General features: G+C 46.2%; 1 protein-coding gene across 2 annotated transcripts in view; it reads right to left on the bottom strand.

The window, feature by feature from the left end:
- The window catches only part of NEK7 (NIMA related kinase 7), a 174107-nt gene that overhangs the window by 122846 nt on the left and 31682 nt on the right, over positions 1–19579 (bottom strand). For both annotated transcript variants that reach the window (XM_088474075.1, XM_088474076.1), the window contains one exon: positions 11939–12022. In XM_088474075.1, coding sequence (XP_088330201.1) covers positions 11939–12022 — 84 coding nt within the window. The remainder of the gene's footprint in view (positions 1–11938; positions 12023–19579) is intronic.

The following is a 19579-nucleotide window of genomic DNA, read 5'->3' as shown; positions in this document are numbered from 1 at the left end:
GGAGTCTGGGCACCACATAGTTAATACATGAAATTCCTCAGCCCAGTTTCCCTCCCCCTATACACCGACTGCCAGCCAGCCACAGGCACCTCAGTTAAGTTGACAAGCCTAAAGCAAGGAAGGAAAAGGAAGACCGGTACACACTCAGGTCCATACACACAACAGATGTGGACAGGAGAATCAGAAGCAGAGCAAAGCCCCACAAACCAGGTTTGTCAGGGGGAATCGTTATGATATACCAGTGGACAGGATGCCGCTGGTCATAAGACCGACAGCGTCACCCCGATGGTGAAGATCCCGACAGGGGCTGGTAACTAACCTAACCCTCCCCCCTCTCCCACCCTAACCCCTCCCCCATCCTGGTGGTGCCTAAACCTAACCCCCCCCCTTTCCCGCACCTCAAACCTAACCCTTCCAGGGCGGTGCCTAAACCTAACATCCCCCTGGTGGTGGCTACACCTAATCTCCCCTCCCTGGAGCCTAACCCTAAGCCTCCCCAGGGGTCAGTGCCTAACCCTAACCCACGCCGGCAGGTCCCTAAACCTTACCTCCCGCCCATCCCGGGCCTAAGCCTAACCCGCATACTTACCTTCGGGATGCTGGCGGTCAGGATGCCGACATCGGTATCTTGATCCCTTTGAGGTGCTCACGTCGGCATTCTGAAGGGCGTCGAGATTCCAGCGTCCGGCATCCCATTCACCAGCATCTTGACCAGATCCCTCAGGGAGGGCGCTGGGGTGTTTTAACAGGTAAGCACATAAAATCACCTATTCTTTTTCCTCCATAGGGGACACAGGCTTTACACTGGGACTTCCCAAAGCTAATCCCCTAAGGGAGGGGACACTCATGGGCTGCGCTGAGAGTTCACCCCCAAAAACTGCATCAAGAGAGGCGAAGGTGTCAAAGGAATAGAATTTCAGAAACGTATGGGCAGAGGACTAAGTGGCCACTTTACACAGCTGCTCCACAGAGGCACAACGTCGCACTACCCACGAAGTTCCCACCGACCGATAGAATGAGTCCTCACCACAGACGGTGCTGGAAGGTCCGCCGTCACATAAGCATGGCGAATAGTCAAACGGATCCATATGGCCAGTGACTGTTTGTGAAAGTCATACAGGACAAAGAGTGCATCTGTCTTACCAAAGTCCTCTGTCCTGTTCACATAAATCCAGAGGGCCCACACGATATCCAAGGGGACCTCCTCCAAAGTAGAATCTGGAACCTGGAAAGGAGAGACCACAATCTCTTGACTGATGGCAACAGTCTTGTTGACTGAAAACAACCTTAGGAAGGTAGCCCAATCGCGTTCGAAGGGCGGCCCTGTCCTGGTGAAAGATCAGAAAAGGGGAGTGACAGGACAATGCGCTCAAATCCGAACCCGCCCGGCAGAAGCTATGGCAAGGAAGAAAGTTTTCCAGGTAAGCCAAAGAATGTCCACTTTGTCTAAAGGCTCAAAAGCGGAAGACTGAAAGGCCCTAAGCACCAAAGACAAATCCCAAGGAACCACCGGCGGTACAACAGGTGGCTGTACGTGGAGGACACCCTGTAGGAAAGTCGGTACATCAGGTAACAGCGCAATCTGTCTTTGAATGAGAACAGAAAGAGATGAAGCCTGCACTTTCAGCGGAGCAAAGCAGGCCTGCAAAAAGAAAGAACACGAGAGACGAAAAGACCTGGGGTTAAGATTCCTAGCCGAACACCAGTCAAAGTAAGTCCTTTAAACCTGATGATAAATCCTAGCCAAAGAGGATTTACGGGCATTGAGCATCGCACTACTGAAAACCCCTTAGCTCTCAGGACGGATGTCTCAAGAGCAACCTCGTCAAAGTGAGATGGGCCAGATCCAGATGGAAGCACGGGCCCCGAGACAGAAGATCTGACCACAGAGGAAGATGCAGAGGAGCATTGATGGAGAGACCCAAAAGATCTTATGTACCAAGCCCTTCGCGGCCAATCGTGAGCCACTAGGATCACTGTGCTGCGCTCCAACTTCAACTTGCCGAGGACTCACAGAATCAGAGAGATGGGAGGGAAGATGTACTAGAGCGGGAAGGTCCACCAAACCACCAAGGTGTCCACTAGAACAGCCTCTGGATCTCTGGTGTGAGAGCAGTACCTCGAACCCTAGCAATTGTGCTGAGATGCTATCATGTCGATGTCCGACAGGCCCCAGCGAAGAACTAGGAGTTGAAAGGCATTTGGATGTAGGGCCCATTCATCCGAATAAACGTCCTGGCAGCTTAGGAAGTCCGCTTCCCAATTTTGCACTCCTGGAAAGTAGACTGCTGACAAGGACAGAAGATGTTGCTCAGCCCAAAGGAGAATGCGACTGGTCTCCCTCATGGCACCCCAACTGATGATTTATGAAGGCAACTGCCGTTGCATTGTCGGGCTGTACCTGGACTGGACGATACTGGAAGATAGGCAGAGCTAGACAAAGAGCTTTGTAAACCGTTCGGAGCTCCAGAATGTTGATTGGTAGCTGGCTCTCCTGAGATGACCACTGACCCTCAACGCCTGATGACAGGTTACCGCACCCCACCCCTAAAGACTTGCGTCGGTGGTGATGAGGAACCAGTCCTGAATCCAGAAGGGGTTCCCCCAGATTAGATGTGACCCTTGGAGCCACCACAAGAGGGAATGATGCACTTCCTGACAGAGAGGACAACCGTCTGAGACTTGAGCTGCAAATGGGATCTGTTCCATCAGGATAGAATCTCCAACTGGAGAGGCTGGGAACGAAACTGGGCATACTCCACCATGTCGAAGGTGGAGACCAGACAGCCCAGGATCTGCATGCAAGTGTGGCCTGGAGAAGGTCCACCGTGACCAGAGTGTGTTCCTCGAGGATCTCCAGAGACTGGTCCAAGAGAAATAAGTCATGACCGGCAAGATCTTTGTAAAGACAGGAAAAGCCACAGACAGTCCAAATGGCAAAGTCAGAAACTGTAAATGCTCCTCCTGGCCAGCAAATCTGAGGAATTGCTGGTGACTGAGACGGATGGGAAGATGCAAATAGGCGTCACGGATGTCTAAGGAGGCCACAAAGTCCCCCGACTCCATAACTAGTATGATGGAGTGAAGCAATTCCATGCAGAACTTATTAATTCTCATGTAACTGTTGAGTGACCTTAAGTTGAGAATGGACCGAATGGAACCATTCGGCTTCCGCACCAGGAAGAGGCTGGCATAGAAGTCCATGCCCCGCTGAAACAAAGGAAGCAGAATTATGACTTTGGAGGCCAGAAGAGAGCAAATAGAATCCTTCAAGGCTCCTGCTTCTTCTTGATCCAAAGGAAGACCTGTGGAAAAAAACTGGGCTGGAGGAAGCTCCCGAAACGTCAACCCGTATCCCTGGGTGACTACCCCCCCTCACCCAGACATCCGTCGTGGTCGCTCTCCAAATCTCGGAAAGAAGTAGAAGCTAGCCCTCCCATGCTGGTGTCCTCCAGATGGTGCCTGCCCCATCATGCATCAAGCTTGGCGGCTGGCTTAGCAGCCGGGTGCCTGGTAAACCAGGGTTGATTACTTGGTGGCTTAGAACCTTTAGCGGAGGATCCTTGGGACCTAGAGAACGACAGGCCCTTGGCATTTCCCTGCAGATGAAAGGAATGAAAATTAAAAAAGATTGCAACCTAGGGGTTGCCCCAGAAGGGAGACAAGCCATCTTAGATGCTGCCAGCATAGCCACTATCTTATCCAATTTCAGACCAAAGAGAATATCCCCAAAAAAGGGGAGAGCCTCAAGAGCTTTCTTAGAGTCACCATCAGCGCGCCAGGATTGAAGCCAGAGAGCTCTCCTACCTGACACGGAAGACACAGACACCTTGGAAGTTAGTATGCCTTGATCTTTAGCCGCCTCCCTCAGAGAGGAAGACACCTCTCGAATATGCTCCACAAAAGGTCCTTAAGCTGCGCAGAGGAAGGGAACTCTGAAACTACCTTTTGATGCTTAAATACTTGAGCATTGGACATAGGGGCCAGCTCAGCGTCCTACATTAACAGTAGCTATTTGACCGAAGAAGAAACTATATCCACTTGAGTTTGAGAATCCTCCGGAATAGAAAATAACAACATCAGAGGCTATAGACACGTTTTCCTCACGATCAGATTAAACCTCAGAGTGACTCAGTTGGGGCGATTCAATTCAACGCGATGCTGATTAGCCCCAGGAGGGAGCTCAAGGGGCTTTTCAATTCACTGAGGGTGCGAGAAGAAATCCGACTAAATTGCCGGCCGCGCGGCTAATTTCCTGCTCAGTGCGATGATGCCAGCCGCGCGGCTGGCACTTTAGTCGGAGAATGCCGGTTCTCGCGACTAAACACTCAGCTTAAGTAGCGAGATCCGGCATTCTTCAACTTAACCTCTTCCTGACTAAGCAAACAGCGCAGCGAATTGAATAGCTTCGGGAGCTCCCTCCCAGAGCTATTCAGAATCGCGCTGAATTGAATTGCCCCCGCTATCAGGCAAGGCTGTAGAGCGTTTCCTTCCAGAGGGCTTACACTTAGAAGTGCGGTCCCTGTCCAGCATCTGTTTGAAAGATTTTAACACATGCGCTAAACTCTGTACTGAATGTGTAAAGGACAGCATCCAAGGAGACTCTATAGCAGAAGGCAGCAAAGGGGACGGCATCACACTGGAGATATGGGCTGCGCCTGAAGGGACACCAACCTCCCGAAGGAGCGGGACCAGGGGATGCAAACCTATCCACCACCTGCAACATTACCTGGGATAGAGAGGCAACCCAAGCAGCTTCCTGACTAGCAGGTGAAGCTGAAGGGGCCTCCTGCTGTGAGGAGGTAAAACAGCGAGCAGAGACCATCGTGGTCCAGAACCTGTGAAGAAAACACAGCAGAACAAGTCCTACAATTATGCAGCACAGAGGGAGCTTTTCCCCTGGAAGACATAGTATAGAATTCCAAGAAATTCCCAACACACTAGAGCAAGGAACAGTAATGTGCCAATAAGGGGTAGAACAATGAATGTTAATGCCCAGCTACCCTGGTGGTCTAGTGGGGATGTGGAGAGGACCTAGGTCCCCACTTCCAGCACCGCCGGTGTCTCCCTGACTGGCAGTGAAAAGCTGCAACCACACGGCTCCCTGCAGCAGAGGACAGGCCGTACCTGTCCCCTGCTGCGGCTTCCAGCTCCCTCCTGTGTCTGGAGATTCGGCAGAGGACGCTGACCCAGTCGCCAGCACTGTGGCCACCAGCGCTGGGGTGATGGAGCAGCAGCTCAGATGTCCTTCAAAACGCCTAGCTCTGCTCCCTCAGAAAAACTTAAAATAAAAAACAAAAAGAAAAATGATTAAGTTGTACTGCACAGCTTAACACAGTGTGCCGCTTGCTGAAGACACCAACATAAAACTGAGGTGCCTGTGGCTGGGGGCGGGGAATAGGGGGGGGGTGTGGGGAGGGGGAACCTGGGCTGAGGAATTTCATGTATTAACTATAAGGTGCCCAGCCTCCATCCCACCAACCTATACCCAGGTAAAGCCTGTGTCCCCTGTGGAGGAAAAAGAAAATTAGAATATTTAAAAATTGAAGCATCACAACAGATGTTTTTAATAGAATATTTCATAGGAAAATCATGGAAATAATAAAAACATGCCTAGAGATAACATTAGATATAAAATATAACTGATTGTAGTTAAAAAGCTGTCATATACATTCATACAGTGTAAATGGACCAGTTCTTTCACAGAGTCTCAGATATGGTATGTATGTATGTATGTAACCTGATAAAAATGGATTGTTTGTCGGGTTAGGTGCCAACAAGAAAGTTCTGGTACAATACATATACTACTAGAGACTCTGAAAAAGAACTGGTATGTTTATACAGTATGGGTGTATATTACAGCCTTTCAAGAGCTGATTGATATTAAGAATGTAACAGTCAGTTGTACTTCGTATAGTACGTTATCTATATTATAAGCATGTTTTTAGAATTTTAAACGATTTTCCTATTAAATATGCTACAGCTAAATACATCTAATTATATTTTACATTTACAATGATCCACACATGCTTTTAATTACAACCAATTATCAATTGTGAAAGTGCCCAGGTATAGGGAACACTGTGCTGATCTCCATTTCTTTTATTGGATTTTCATCAAGGGTCAGTATAACTATTTAAAGCAGCATGCCTCTCCTCCCTTAGAAGACGCCATACATTTTTTTTATATTTCTATATATTTGTAAATATATTGTTAATTTCTTATAATCTTAACATTTAAAATACTTTTTGACACCATTGGACAATCATAAGAGCACTAAGGGGGTATTATGTTTTGTTTCTGAGGTAACAGACCTGATAACCTGACCATGAACAATCTCATTTTACCATTTGGTGTGAGCAGATTACGATCAGTCTGTCGTACACAGCGTCTTGGGGACTGTTAAACTGGGTACACATTACACGATGTGTGTACCCGGCCGACTCACGGTGCGACGAACGACATATAGTGTAGTCGTTTGATACCGCACAATCTGGTGAGCGACCGAACAATATTTCGTTCACCAGCCATAAAAACAACCATGGGGTTGTTCATCAAACTGACAGATTGAGCAGCATGTATGCTCGATCTGTCAATGCGATGAACGAACCAGCGGGAGCACTCATTGTCACTCACATTGGGTACACACTTGCCGATGTGGACAATATGTCGTCTAGTGTGTACCTACTATTAGAGGGGTCAAAATACAACAGGGTCCAACGTTCTTACCAGTGGGTACAGGTGCTACAGCACCTTACAGCTTGGAAGGGAGCGTGTCATCCAAATGTTCTCGATCCAAACCACTTCACTAATACTGCTCCATATATTATAACGTCTGTGCTCTACTCTTCCCTGGCTGCCTTTTTCTACAACAGTATATGCACATCAGCCACAGTCTCTGGTAACCTATTTTCTCTCTTTAATATTGATCCAGCCTTCTAGCCATCTTTAACTTACTTTTCTGTCTACCTATGCTACCTCCCTATTTCTCCCTCAAAGACAAAGCTGACAATGAGCCTGATTCAGAGCTGTATGCTATTACATTCATAGCTGCGATTCTTATGCAGCCTGTGTGCAAAAATATGCAAATGCCTGCCAACAGACTCCCTGCCTGAACTAGTGTGCAACGGACTGCTACACCCACTTTTCTTATCTGCATTGTGATTAGTTCCACCGAGTGTTGAGAACACATCATCATAAATATGGCCTCTAAGACTGTGGTTCTGCATTTTGGAATGCAGCCACGATCACGCACACCCCCTTGGAACTCCAATAACATGCCCAAGTACCGGACGCTTTTTGCATTCACTTTTGGCGATCTATCCTACTCCACACAGGGACGCCCATGGATCTCAGTGGTCTTCCAAGGACGTTGTCATTATGAAAACTGTGCAGTCTCAAACTTCAACTTGTGTCCGTGCAGTAAGCCTTTCCTAGGCGTTTTGCGCATGCGTAGTTGCAAAACATTGCTCAACTGTGAAAACATCGGCAATGCTTAATCAGGCTCCATCTCCTCAGATCTGATACTTTAGTTATTCACTGGCAAATACTCGTTCCTTAAACAAAAGCTTATATTCCCAAACAAGCATCTCCTGAGTCAGCCTCTATCCAAATACGGCCATATATCTCTGCATCATTTACCTACAACTTACGCAGTTCTCACTCATTTATCAACTATATGCAATCAGGCTATTGCCCTCCTCACAAAAGTGAGCAATGACCTACTTACAGAAAATTTTAGCATTCATTTTTTTCCTTTTACAAGTAATTTTTTTCATACCATTTATAACCATTTTTTCTCCAACATAAACTTCATTCCACTGTCCTGCATGACAGTTTTCTCCTCGTTCACTTTCTACTTATACTATCAGAAAAAAAGAAAATGCAGATGCGCACTCTAAGCACTAAGAATACTGATAATCACAACAGTTATAAAACTAACAATTAACATAGAATAATAATAAGGTTCTTAGCATGTTTAGACAAAAATGTATGCCCATCTACCCTGTCAAGGTACACCTCTCATCGTCAGGTGGGTCCCTAAAATCCCTAATACTGATTATGTTTAAAATGAGGGTGTGCTGTCCAGCCTTTGCCCTATACTATCAAACAGCTCTACCTCTAGCACATCCTTCCCATCACGCCCACTATCTAGTCGCACAATGTTTTGTTTTTGACCGTCTGCCTTTTCACAAGACACCTTATTGTTTTGGTAAACTAATTAACTAATTCAGCCTCCAGCACAGACCTCTCCCCTTCTGTGCAGTCTCATGTTAACAGTTATGTCTCTATTATTTCCACATGGAGGTCACAATGCTAACTAACGTTTTACATGTCCAGAAGAGAGATGATTTTCCCACCTCTCAGAATCAAAACTTTTATCACTTATGACAACTGGACAATTTCCTCACTTATCGGCTTTACCTCAAATGATATTTTTTACTGGTTGTCAACATCTGTAAATGCTTACGCCAGCTAACCATATCCTTCAGAATCTAATTCTAAGTACTCACCCTCATTGGCCTCAACACCACCTCCCCTGTCTCTCATGGCCCCCTTAGATCTATCTATAACCACCTCTCATTCCCATCTACAATCCTGCTCATGTGCTGCTACCTTTCTAAATAATTACCCTGTGAAGAAAAAAGATCTGCACCCTCTCACTGAAGGAGCTAGGTGAATCTAATGGTAATGACTTAAAAAATGTTAAGGAGTCTACTGCGCACACAAGCGGCTGCAGTTGGGGAGTACTGAAAGGAGGGTCATCCACCTCACAAGGGTACAATTAAACAAAGATTAAGGGCCTGATACAGAGCCGCTCGTAAGCGGCTGCTCGTTCGCTCCGAGTGATGTTCGCACAACTGCGCATGTGTATGGGTTGTAATACGCATGTGCGAACCAGTCATTGCGGTCGGAAATTGTGTGCTCGCAAAATAGCGAATGCCTGCTAATTTGAGTGACAGAATGAGGCATTTTCAAGGTGCTTGAAAACGGGGAGTGGTGATCCGAACGTAGGCGTGCCAAACGGTCAAAACGGGCGTTTTAAGGGTGTGCATAATTAACAAAGCAGTGTCATCGACCACGTCACTCGGTTCTCTTTTAGCCTGAACTGCTCACATGATTGCGGTAGGAAAATCCTACCACAAGCACTGCGAGCAGTTCATACGCCTTTCGATGTACTTGATTAATCTAATAAATAGCGGAGATGACATAGGATGCGAGCGGCCAGGGGGCGTTTTTTACAAAATAGCGAGCGCATGTTTCGTTCGCTCGTTCAGACATAGAGGCGTCAACAAACCGCAAAGAGCGAGCGCTCTATTTAAATATCCGGCCCCTTTTTCAGAACGAGCGAGCGCAAATAGCGTCCGGCTCTGAATCAGGCCCTAAGTACTACCTGTTCCTGCGCACAGCCTATATGTTTACTATATACTACTTGGTAGATCACAATAGTTCAATAATTCAGTCAAAATTATGAAAATATATGTATACAGTGAACACAAATTTTCAAAGAGGTATAAAAGTCACTTATTTCAGTCAGTCCCCGACTTCAGTCCTGTAAGTGTTGATGATCTTTATCTTATTCTTGGAATAGTGGTTTCTATATTAAATTTTTCTCAGGAAAAGGGAAAATAAAGAGAGAAGAAAAAAAACAATGGTAGAGTATGTCTTAGGTATCCATAGTCCCAGGCGTAATTAGTTTTAGAAGTTATGATCCTCCCCTTTATGTTGTAGATGTATCAATATCGTACCATACTCACGTAAAAACGGAGTAAACACCACCCATAAAAGTTTATTTTCTGTTAATTCTCTTTTTATATAATCAATGAAGTTTTCGACCCGTATAATAATGTAAAAAACGATAAGCAAGATGATGGGCGTACCCCAACTCACAGTAGGACGTGCTGTATCAGTGTATCAAGGTATCTTTAGGTAGTTCCCGTGACTCCTCTTCTTTCACCTATTCTCCTTATTCACCTCATTGCCCATAGAGAATATGTCAGGTTATATAAAATATATGTCAGGAGTTGAACAGGTTTCTAATGGTTTTATTTGTATCTTACATCAACACTTAAAATCACAAAAGTAATGGTTACCGTTTAACACATGGAGTAGATGGAACGGAACGTACATATCACCTTAGAATGTGAAAACAGGGCCGGACTGTCACGCTAACAGGGAATGAAACTCCAGGTGTATCAGTGTTTTCTAGCCCATCCACCAACGTGTTTCGGCCTTATGTCTTTGTCAAGGTGTATGTGCTGAGGCTTTACATATATTTTCAGAATTTTGACTGAATTATTGCATTATTGTGATGTACCAAGTAGTATATAGTATACATATAGGCTGTGAGCAGGAACGGGTAGTACTTAATCTTTGTTGAATCCAATGGTAGTGGTTGCTGCCTCGTGACTTTGGAATAGGGACAGACCTTTTTGGTGCAGGTTCTATCAATAGAAAGAGTCAATACCACTTATTATAAATGGCTTCAAATTTATATAAGGGTTCATTGGAGTTGTTTCGAACAACACACGTGACAGGGAAAGTAACTTTTTACATAAGGCATATGGAAGAACAGCAGCATAAACTGGTTACACGTTTCACAGGTATGCTGCCCGCTGTGAGATCAGAGCAGCGGCATTCTGTTCTCTTAGTGTCTAAGGGCCTGATTCAGAGATGGAAACTAACATTGCTGCAAATTTGTACTCAGTAACTGTGCAAAAATTTGTAAATGTCGCAGCCGTCGGGATTTGTATATAGATGCCTACCAGTGGCTTTGCAAATCCAAGGGACTGCAGCATCTGACGCAGGTCTTTCGATTACCGGTCTTCTAAGTAACCTTACGGCTGCACAGAATGGCTGCGGGAACTGAGATACTGGAGCCATTTTGACTGTGTATGGGATCACAATAGCGGTCTGTGGCACGTCCCTGAATTGGTCGTGACACGACTGCATTTGAGCCGCCATTCCCCCAAATAGTCCCTGCCTGGCAATCACTTTGCAAATAAATCCTCATTGCGATCTCCATTGAAAGACCATCCCAGCACATATGTATTGCAATTCCGATGCATGCACAGACACATCGCTCAACTGCTGAAATTACTCCATCTAGAACCTGACCCACACAAGTACCTTCTCTATTCCTAAATAATTCCCCTACCAAGCTCAGACATTGCCTCTGCTCTCTAATCTTCAGATGTGCTCTCAAAAACAATATAGGTACTAGAGCCTAACCTATTCCCATCTATACTAAACACACTGGTAAATCCTCACTGTCCCACTTTCCACCGAGTGAAACTCACTTCTTGTCTCAGCTCTTAATTTTGTCTATGTTTTATGTATGCTCTATTTTCCCCACTATCCCAGGGCTGCTGCTAATAAGAATAATAATAATGGGTGCCTGACGGGAGGCAATTATTAGACCAGCGGATTGAAGCCTGACACGGGACTTAAGATAGGCGTCGAAATACAGACGCCCATCTTAATCTCGACGCTGAAAGACATACAGAAGCCAGACCGATCGAGGCAAGTCCAGAGCATCTTAACTGTTAGCTGCAGGGGGGTGAAGAGGGGGGGGGGGGGGGGGGGAGAGTTAGGTTTAGACACCCCTGGGGGGACTTAGGTTAGGTACCCATCGGGGAGTTTTAGGGTTAGGCACCACCAAGGGAGGGTTAGGGTTATGGGGAGTATTACAATATTTACCAGCCTCAGTAGGAATTATATCCTCCTGCTGGGCTTGTGCAGGTGGGATTTGAACCGGCGGTGTAGCTGCCGGTATTTCAATCCCATTCTGTGCCTGACTAATCCCTCACCTATTTATATCTCTAGTATAAATTAAATAACATTTCCTTTACTTAGCTCCAAGTAGGGTTGCAGCAGTTGCTGTTGTATATTTAAATATACAAGTAAACATATATAGAATATTGCAATGACTTCATACCTGTGGCTGGAACGGAGGTGCAGGTGGTCCCTGCATAGCCTGACACTGCTCCTCCATTGTTAGATACTCAAGCACCTCACAGCTCTGTAAGAGACAAGAAACAATTAGCCTAATAATATGCTAAAAAAAATTACAATGACTGAACTGACAGATCACATGTATTGCTACATTTTATGAAAAGGAGAATCAGATATAAGCAAAATTGAACATGCACGTGTGTACTGCTATTACAGACCTTATCAAGAATAGTATTTTGAAAGAGCTTCTCCTTAATTAAATCTAAATCATGGCATGTCTTCTTGTAAAAGCTTTTAAGTGAAACATTTCCCAACACACCAATACAGTCAAATATTTTCTGACCTATTCCAACAGGATGAGCCAAACTGAGAGCCTCTCCTCACAGATAAGAACACTGTGGGCTCTATTTAAGAACCAGTCATAACACCTTTAGCACTCATTAAAGGGGCCATTTCACCCATTCTATAATTAGCAGTAACCTAATCTTACCACTGTCTATAGATGGCGTCAGTGTTACAGTCCCCACTGGCAACAATGGGGACCAAGAAGCTTTCCAAGTTTTGCAGAGTCAGCAGCATGTAGCCAGTAGCGGTAGAATGCAAGCAGCTCAGCAAAGGACACAGTGGAGGAGGAAGACACAGCTGAACCTCACTGGACAGGTAAGCAATAGTAAATACTGGGCGACATATCCGTAACGATCATTGTGATACTAAACAAGATATGCCACCGGTATTTGGTATGTTATCAAATGGAGCCCTCTGCATTTCGGTTTGTAAAATGTAACATGATGCTAATTATTTCTTGATCAAACAAAAAGCATTTAAAAACTGTATACAGCAGGAATTTTAAATAAATACCTGCATTAATCTAGGGTAAGGGGACAGAGTGTGAAAAATTTGGTAGTTCTTTTAAAGAATAACTCGACAATTGTATTAATCACCTAAATCATTGCCAATCATTATCCCCATTATTGATTACTCAGGAGAAGACAGAATCTAAAGCTGCCGTTATTTCATACTCAAACCGCCCGAACCTATTGACTGAAGGTTCGATAGTCGGAGTATCCTTGATCAGTAGTAGACATTAGTGATATAAGGCTCCTGTCAAACTGTTTCCTCTGAAGATCCCGACAGGGGTGGTAAGTATGCTATCCCTACCCATCCCCCCCCCCAACTCTAACCCTCTCTTAGTGGTGCCTAACCCTAACCCCCCCCTAGTGCCTAACTCTTAACCCCCCTTCCCGCACCCTAAACCTAACCCTCCTGGGGGGGGTGCCAAACGCTAACTCCCCCCAGATAGTGCCTAACCCTAACCTCCCCTGAAGGTTCCTAAACCTAACCCCCCCCCTCCCCCATGGCTAAGGCCTAACAAGCCCCGCTTACCTTTGTTCAAGATGCGGCTGTCGGGATACAGATAGGCATCAGGAATTCAATGCCTATTTTTAGTCCCGGGTCGGGCTTCCAACGGCCGGCATTCCGGCCGCCAGTAATATACCTACATCCCGGTTCTCCATTCTTCATCTCACAGGTTATAGCAGTGAACCTTTCATATGTAGCCCTGCCCTCACTAACAATCATAGGGAAGAAAAATAAGAGTTATGGAAGACTTACCATTGATAACTCTTTCTTCGAAGTCCATAGGGTCCACAGGGATACCATGAGGATAATGTGGTTGGAGTGATCGAGGCACCAAACAGTTAAGCTTTCAGCCTCCCAGTATGCCTCTGGTCCTCCTCCATATATACCCTGGGCCACAGGCACTCAGTTCTGTAAACAAGCCCAAGGCAGAAGAAGGAAAGAGGAGAAGGAAGAACAATCGTACACCAGAAACTCTCTCAGAAAATTAGGTAATCAGTTACTGAAAGAAAAATGACCCAATGAAGCGAGGTGCACCAGGGTGGGTGCTCTGTGGACCCTATGGACTTCGAAGAAAAAGAGTTATCAATGGTAAGTCTACCATAGCTCTTATTTTTTTCTACAAAGTCCATAGGGATCCACAGGGATACTACCATGGGGATGTCCTAAACCAGTTCCACTAAGGGTGGGGGATGCTCCTGAGCAAAAAGGAAAACTCATCGCCCAAAAGAAAGCAATCCTGAGAGGCAAAAATTATCAAAGGCGTAGAAACTAAGAAAAGTGTGGACATAAGACCACATGGTTGCCTTGTACAAGTGTTCAACATAGGCACCACAATTAAACGCCCACGATGGTTCCACAGACCGAGTAGAATATGCTGTCGCCGTGTTTGGAACAGGAAGATCAGCCTTAGTATAAACCTTCGAGATAGTCAAACGTAACAATTGAGCCAGAGTTTTTTAGTTGGCTGGCCAACCTAGTTTGCGAAAACCATATAACACAAAAAGAGTGTCTGATTTTCTAACAGAGTTTGTACGCTCCACATAGATACGGAGAGCACGAACCATATCCAGGAAGATTGCACCTACAGAAAGATCTGAAGACTGAAAAATCTGGAACCACAATTTCTTCATTCAAATGAAGACGGAACACTACCTTAGAAAGGTAACCCTCCCTTATATGGAGGATAGCTCTAACCTGGTGAAAAAAAATAAAGAAAATAAAAAAAGGGGAGCAACAAAAGTGCTCCCAAATCAGAGACTCTGCGTGCAGAAGAGAGAACGAAGAGAAAAAAAATTCTTTGCTGTCAATCTCTTCCAATCTACAGAGTCCAGAGGTTCCAATGGGGGAGCTTGTAGCCCCTTGAGAACCAAGGACAAATCCCACGGTGCTAACGTTGGTACAAAAGGTGGCCGAACTCTGAGAACCCCCTGAAAAAAAATAATTCTAACATCCGACAAAGAAGCAATTCTCTTCTGGATCCAGACTGACAGCGCAGAAACCTGCACTCCCAGGGTGGCTAGGCAGAGACCAAAGTCTAACCCAGCCTAGAAAAAATAAATACCCAGAAAAACCAAAAACCTTCGGGTCATACTTTCTTGTGGGAATGCCCAACAGATGCGGGCAGAGAAAAGCTTTCATACCCTAAACATCATTTAAATCACAGAGCTGGAGAAACCTTTGGTTTTTAAGATGGAAGTCTTAAGAGCCACCCCGGATGCAGGCAGTGACCCTGCACTAACAGATCCAGCCATAGAGGAAGAGGAAACTGACAATCTATGGATAGATTCTGTATGTCGGTGAACCAATGATGCCAAGAAGGAGACACTAGTATTACTGTTCAACCTTCCTGCTTGAATTTCCTGAGAATGCTTGGGAGGAGGGAAATCGGAGGAAAGCGATACGCCAGCTTGAAGCGCTTACTGCCAGTGCGTCCCTGACGGCGGCTGAGGGGTCCTGGAGACCTTGCTGTTGTGACGAGATTCCAACCTGTGGCTCTCCAGCTGTTGTGAAATGTCTGGTAGGTCCCATTTGTCCACCAGGAGTTGAAAAAACCCCAGGAGGAGAACCCAGTCTCTGACGTGTATGTCCTAACGACTTAGGAAGTCCGGTTCCAAATTGAGGACTCCCTGCATGAATTTTACAGAGATGGCCAGAAGATGACGTTCTGTCCAAATCAGAAGGTTTGTCACTTTCCTCATGGCTGCATGACTTCGCGTGCCTCCCTGATAGGCTACTGTGGTCACGTTATCGGACTAGATCTGGACTGGCCTGACCTGGAGCAGGTCCTGTGCCTTTGTATACTGCTTGAAGCTCCAGAATGTTTATGGGCAGATGACCTTACTGATTTGTCCATTTTCTCTGAAAAGGTGTGATGACCTGTCACCTCTCTCCATCCACGAAGACTGGCGACCGTGGTGAAAAGCAACCCATCTTGGATCCAGAATGGGCGACCTTTATCCAGATGATCCTTATGTAGCCACCACGAGAGAGACAAATCTACAGAGTGAGAAGGATTCTCTGGTACCGCATAAGAGGATACTGTCCGTTCCACCTGGAGAGAATCAATTGCTGCAAAGGCCTGGAGTGGAACTGAGCATATTCCACCATTTCGAAGGTGGATACCATCTACCCCAAGACCTACATTGCTGAATGGATACCCTTTGATTGCAGAGCAATTTGCGTACTCGCAATGACAGGGCCAGTGTCTTATCCTCTTGCAGAAACACCCTTTATGCCCGAGAAATCAGAAGCGCCCCCAGACGTACCATCCACTGTATTGGAGATAGAGAAGATTTCTTCCTATCAATTGTCCAGCCCTGCTTCTGTAGGCAGGCAATGTCAATTGGAGATGGTGTTGTAGAACCACTAAAGCAGGCCTGGCCAACCTGTGGCTCTCCAGCTGTTGTGAAACTACAAGTTCCCGCATGCCCTGCAACAGTTTTAGCATACCCTAATAGCAAAACTGTAGCAAGGCATTGTGGGACTTGTAGTTTTACAACAGCTGGAGAGCCACAGGTTGGCCAGGCCTGCACTAGAGACTATGTCATTATCAGAAGAGCCGTCCAGGTACGGCTGTATTCTGATTCCCTGATGCCTGAATAGGTCGTCATCACTGCCATTATCTTGGTGGAGACCCGCGGGGCCATCAAGAACCCAAAGTGCAGTGCCTAAAATTGGTAATGTTGTTTCAGGACAGCAACCCGTAGAAATGGTTGGTGAGATGATTTAATCGGCATATGGAACTACGCACCCTGAATGACCAGAGAAGCCAAAAAAAAAAAAATCCCCAGGTTCCATTGATCGAAGTGTTTCCATACGGAACTTGGGTACACGGATAACCCTTTTGAGGGTTTTCATATTTAGAATAGGGTGATGAGACCCATTCTGTTTCTGAACCAAAAATAAATTGGAATAATAATCCTTTCCCTGTTGAACCACAGGAACCGGGATGATCACCCCTGCCTGCAGCAGGGAGTAAATGGCCTCCTGTAGGGGCAAGTTCATGATCAACTCCGATGGAGGAGTTAGTGAAAAAAAACCTCTGGGGAGGATGTCTCCGAAAAGTAAGAGCATACCCCCGAAAAACCACTTCTCGAACCCAGGCGTCCGTTCTTATTTGATGCCAGTAGTCCACAATTGAAGAAGTCAACCTCCCATCCTGGGCTTCTGCAGGAGGAGGTCCGCCCCCCATCAGGCAGAGGGTTTGTCATCCGGCTTAGAAGCTGAACATCTGGCAGACCAGGACCTCTTCACTTGCTTGGTGGTCCTGCGAAAGACTTCCCAGACTTTAATGTGGCTGTTGATGGCAGACCTGCAGTATTTGAAGCTGCCAGAGTAGCCAGTATCATATCTAATTCTGCTCCAAAAAGTATATTTCCAAAGTAAGGATTCCAGAGCTTTCTTTGACCCTGTATCGGCTTTCCAGGACCTTAACCAAAAAGGCTCTACGAGCCACAACCGAGGCTGACTATGCTTTAGAAGCTAGGAGCCCAGCATCTACTGCAGCTTCTCTCAAATAGGAGCTGATTCCTGTATGTGGAAGATATAGGCCAGCTGTTCTCTGGTAGCAGTTGGTAGAGTATCCTCCAATGCCCCCCCTGTCTATACTTCAATAGACTTGGACACCCAAACCCCTGCTATAGATGGTCGAGAATAGCTCTATATGATGAAAATACTGCTTTAAGCCATGTCTCAATTTTCCTAAACTGTAGGATCTTTTAAGAGGAAATGCTGACGGAATAAGGAACGTAGCGTTCCTGACTAAATGTGTCACCTGAGAATCCACGGTAGGAGGGACTTCCCACTCAGTACATTCAGTAGCTGGGAAAGGATACAAAGATGCTAACCTTTCCATTTATCCGGGTTACTCCATGCCTCTTCCATCAGTTCAGTGAGCTGATGGAAGAGTGACGAGAAAGGGGTGTCCTGGGCTCCAAATACCCTAGTTACACCACAATATAAAAAAAAAAATTATAAATATATATATTTCTGTTCCTCATGTATCCACACTCACTTGGGAATAGCAATCTTGCTGGGGTGCTACACCAAAACTACATCGGTGAAAAGTATTCACCGATGTAATGTGATGGAATAAAGAATTTTTGATACTTTGATGAACAGTCTGGTGAGTGCACCCGTACATTTTTATTATATATTTTTTTTTATCATCATCATTTATATGGCGCCACAATTGTTCCGCGGCGCCTTACAAAGTACATAGGCAAATAGGTTGACTTACAGTACAATACAGGACATGGATAATATTCATTGCTACATACGCGACCATAACACCCAGATAAGCAACAGAGCAAAGCAACCAAGTGTTAGGTGCCCTAGTGGGGAGTAAGAAGTAGATGAAAGTAGAGTAAGGAGAAGCACAAGAGGGTATGGGGCCCTGCCCGTAGGAGCTTCCATTCTAAACGGGAGGGACAGACAAACAGGTGTGACACAAATGGGGTAGGCAGGGAGGAAGGAGATAGATAGATAGATATATATATATATTGATATATATATATATATATATATATATATACACACACACACACTGCTAGTGCATGCAAGATAATGTACCAGATTAATAACAGCAATACATTGTAGAAAATGCACCATAGTAATGTGTAGAATAATGTAACATACCGTATATACTCGCGTATAAGCCTAGTTTTTCAGCACATTTTTTGTGCTGAAAAAGCACCCCCTCGGCTTATACTCGAGTCATGCCCGCATGGTACGCTGCTGAGTAGCGTACCATGCGGGCCGCGGTGCAGACTGTGTCACTGTGACACAGCCTGCACAGCGTGTTTAGCGCTGACCGGACGGAGTTCGGTCAGCGCTACACACTGCTAAACACACAGCCGCCGGAGCCGGCAGCTATGTGTTTGGTGTAATCAGCAGCCGCTGAGAGTCTGTCAGACTCTCAGCGGCTACTGCTGTTCCCACTGCGGGAGCCATCTTCCGGCTCCCGCAGTGGGTAATGGGAGAGACGTCGTCATGACGACGTCTCTCCCATTATGCAAAGCGGCGGAGGAGCCTGTAGCAGCGTCGGGGTTACAGGTAAGTGGTTTTTTTTTTTTACATTTCTTTCTACTGGGGGGGCTACTACCGGGGGGTACTACCAGGAGGGGATATCGCTACTGGGGGCACTACCAGAGGGGGGGGATTAATAATGGGGGAACTACCAGGGGGGGGGATGTTGCTACTGGGGGCACTACCAGGGAGGGGGGGAATACTGGGGGCACTACCATGGGGGATGTTGCTACTGGGGGCACTACCAGGGGGGTTAATACTGGGGGCACTACCAGGGGGGGATTAATACTGGGGGCACTACCAGGGGGGGGATTAATACTGGGGGCACTACCAGGGGGGATGTTGCTACTGGGGGCACTACCAGGGGGGGGATTAATACTGGGGGCACTACCAGGGGGGGATATTGCTACTGGGGGCACTACCAGGGGGGGTATTACTACTGGGGGCACTACCAGGGGGGGTATTACTACTGGGGGCACTACCAGGGGGGGATATTACTACTGGGGGCACTACCAGGGGGGGATATTACTACTGGGGGCACTACCAGGGGGGGATATTACTACTGGGGGCACTACCATGGGGGGATATTACTACTGGGGGCACTACTAGGGGGGGATTACTACTGGGGGCAGTACCAGAGGGGGGATTACTACCAGTAGCTGCTGCATTTCCCACCCTAGGCTTATACTCTAGTCAATAAGTTTTCCCAGTTTTTTGTGGTAAAATTAGGTACCTCGGC

Source organism: Taudactylus pleione, unplaced genomic scaffold (genome assembly GCF_031769625.1).
Source record: "Taudactylus pleione unplaced genomic scaffold, aTauple2 ptg000146l, whole genome shotgun sequence".
NCBI lineage: Eukaryota > Metazoa > Chordata > Amphibia > Anura > Myobatrachidae > Taudactylus > Taudactylus pleione.
This window is presented reverse-complemented; position numbering and strand designations above follow the sequence as displayed.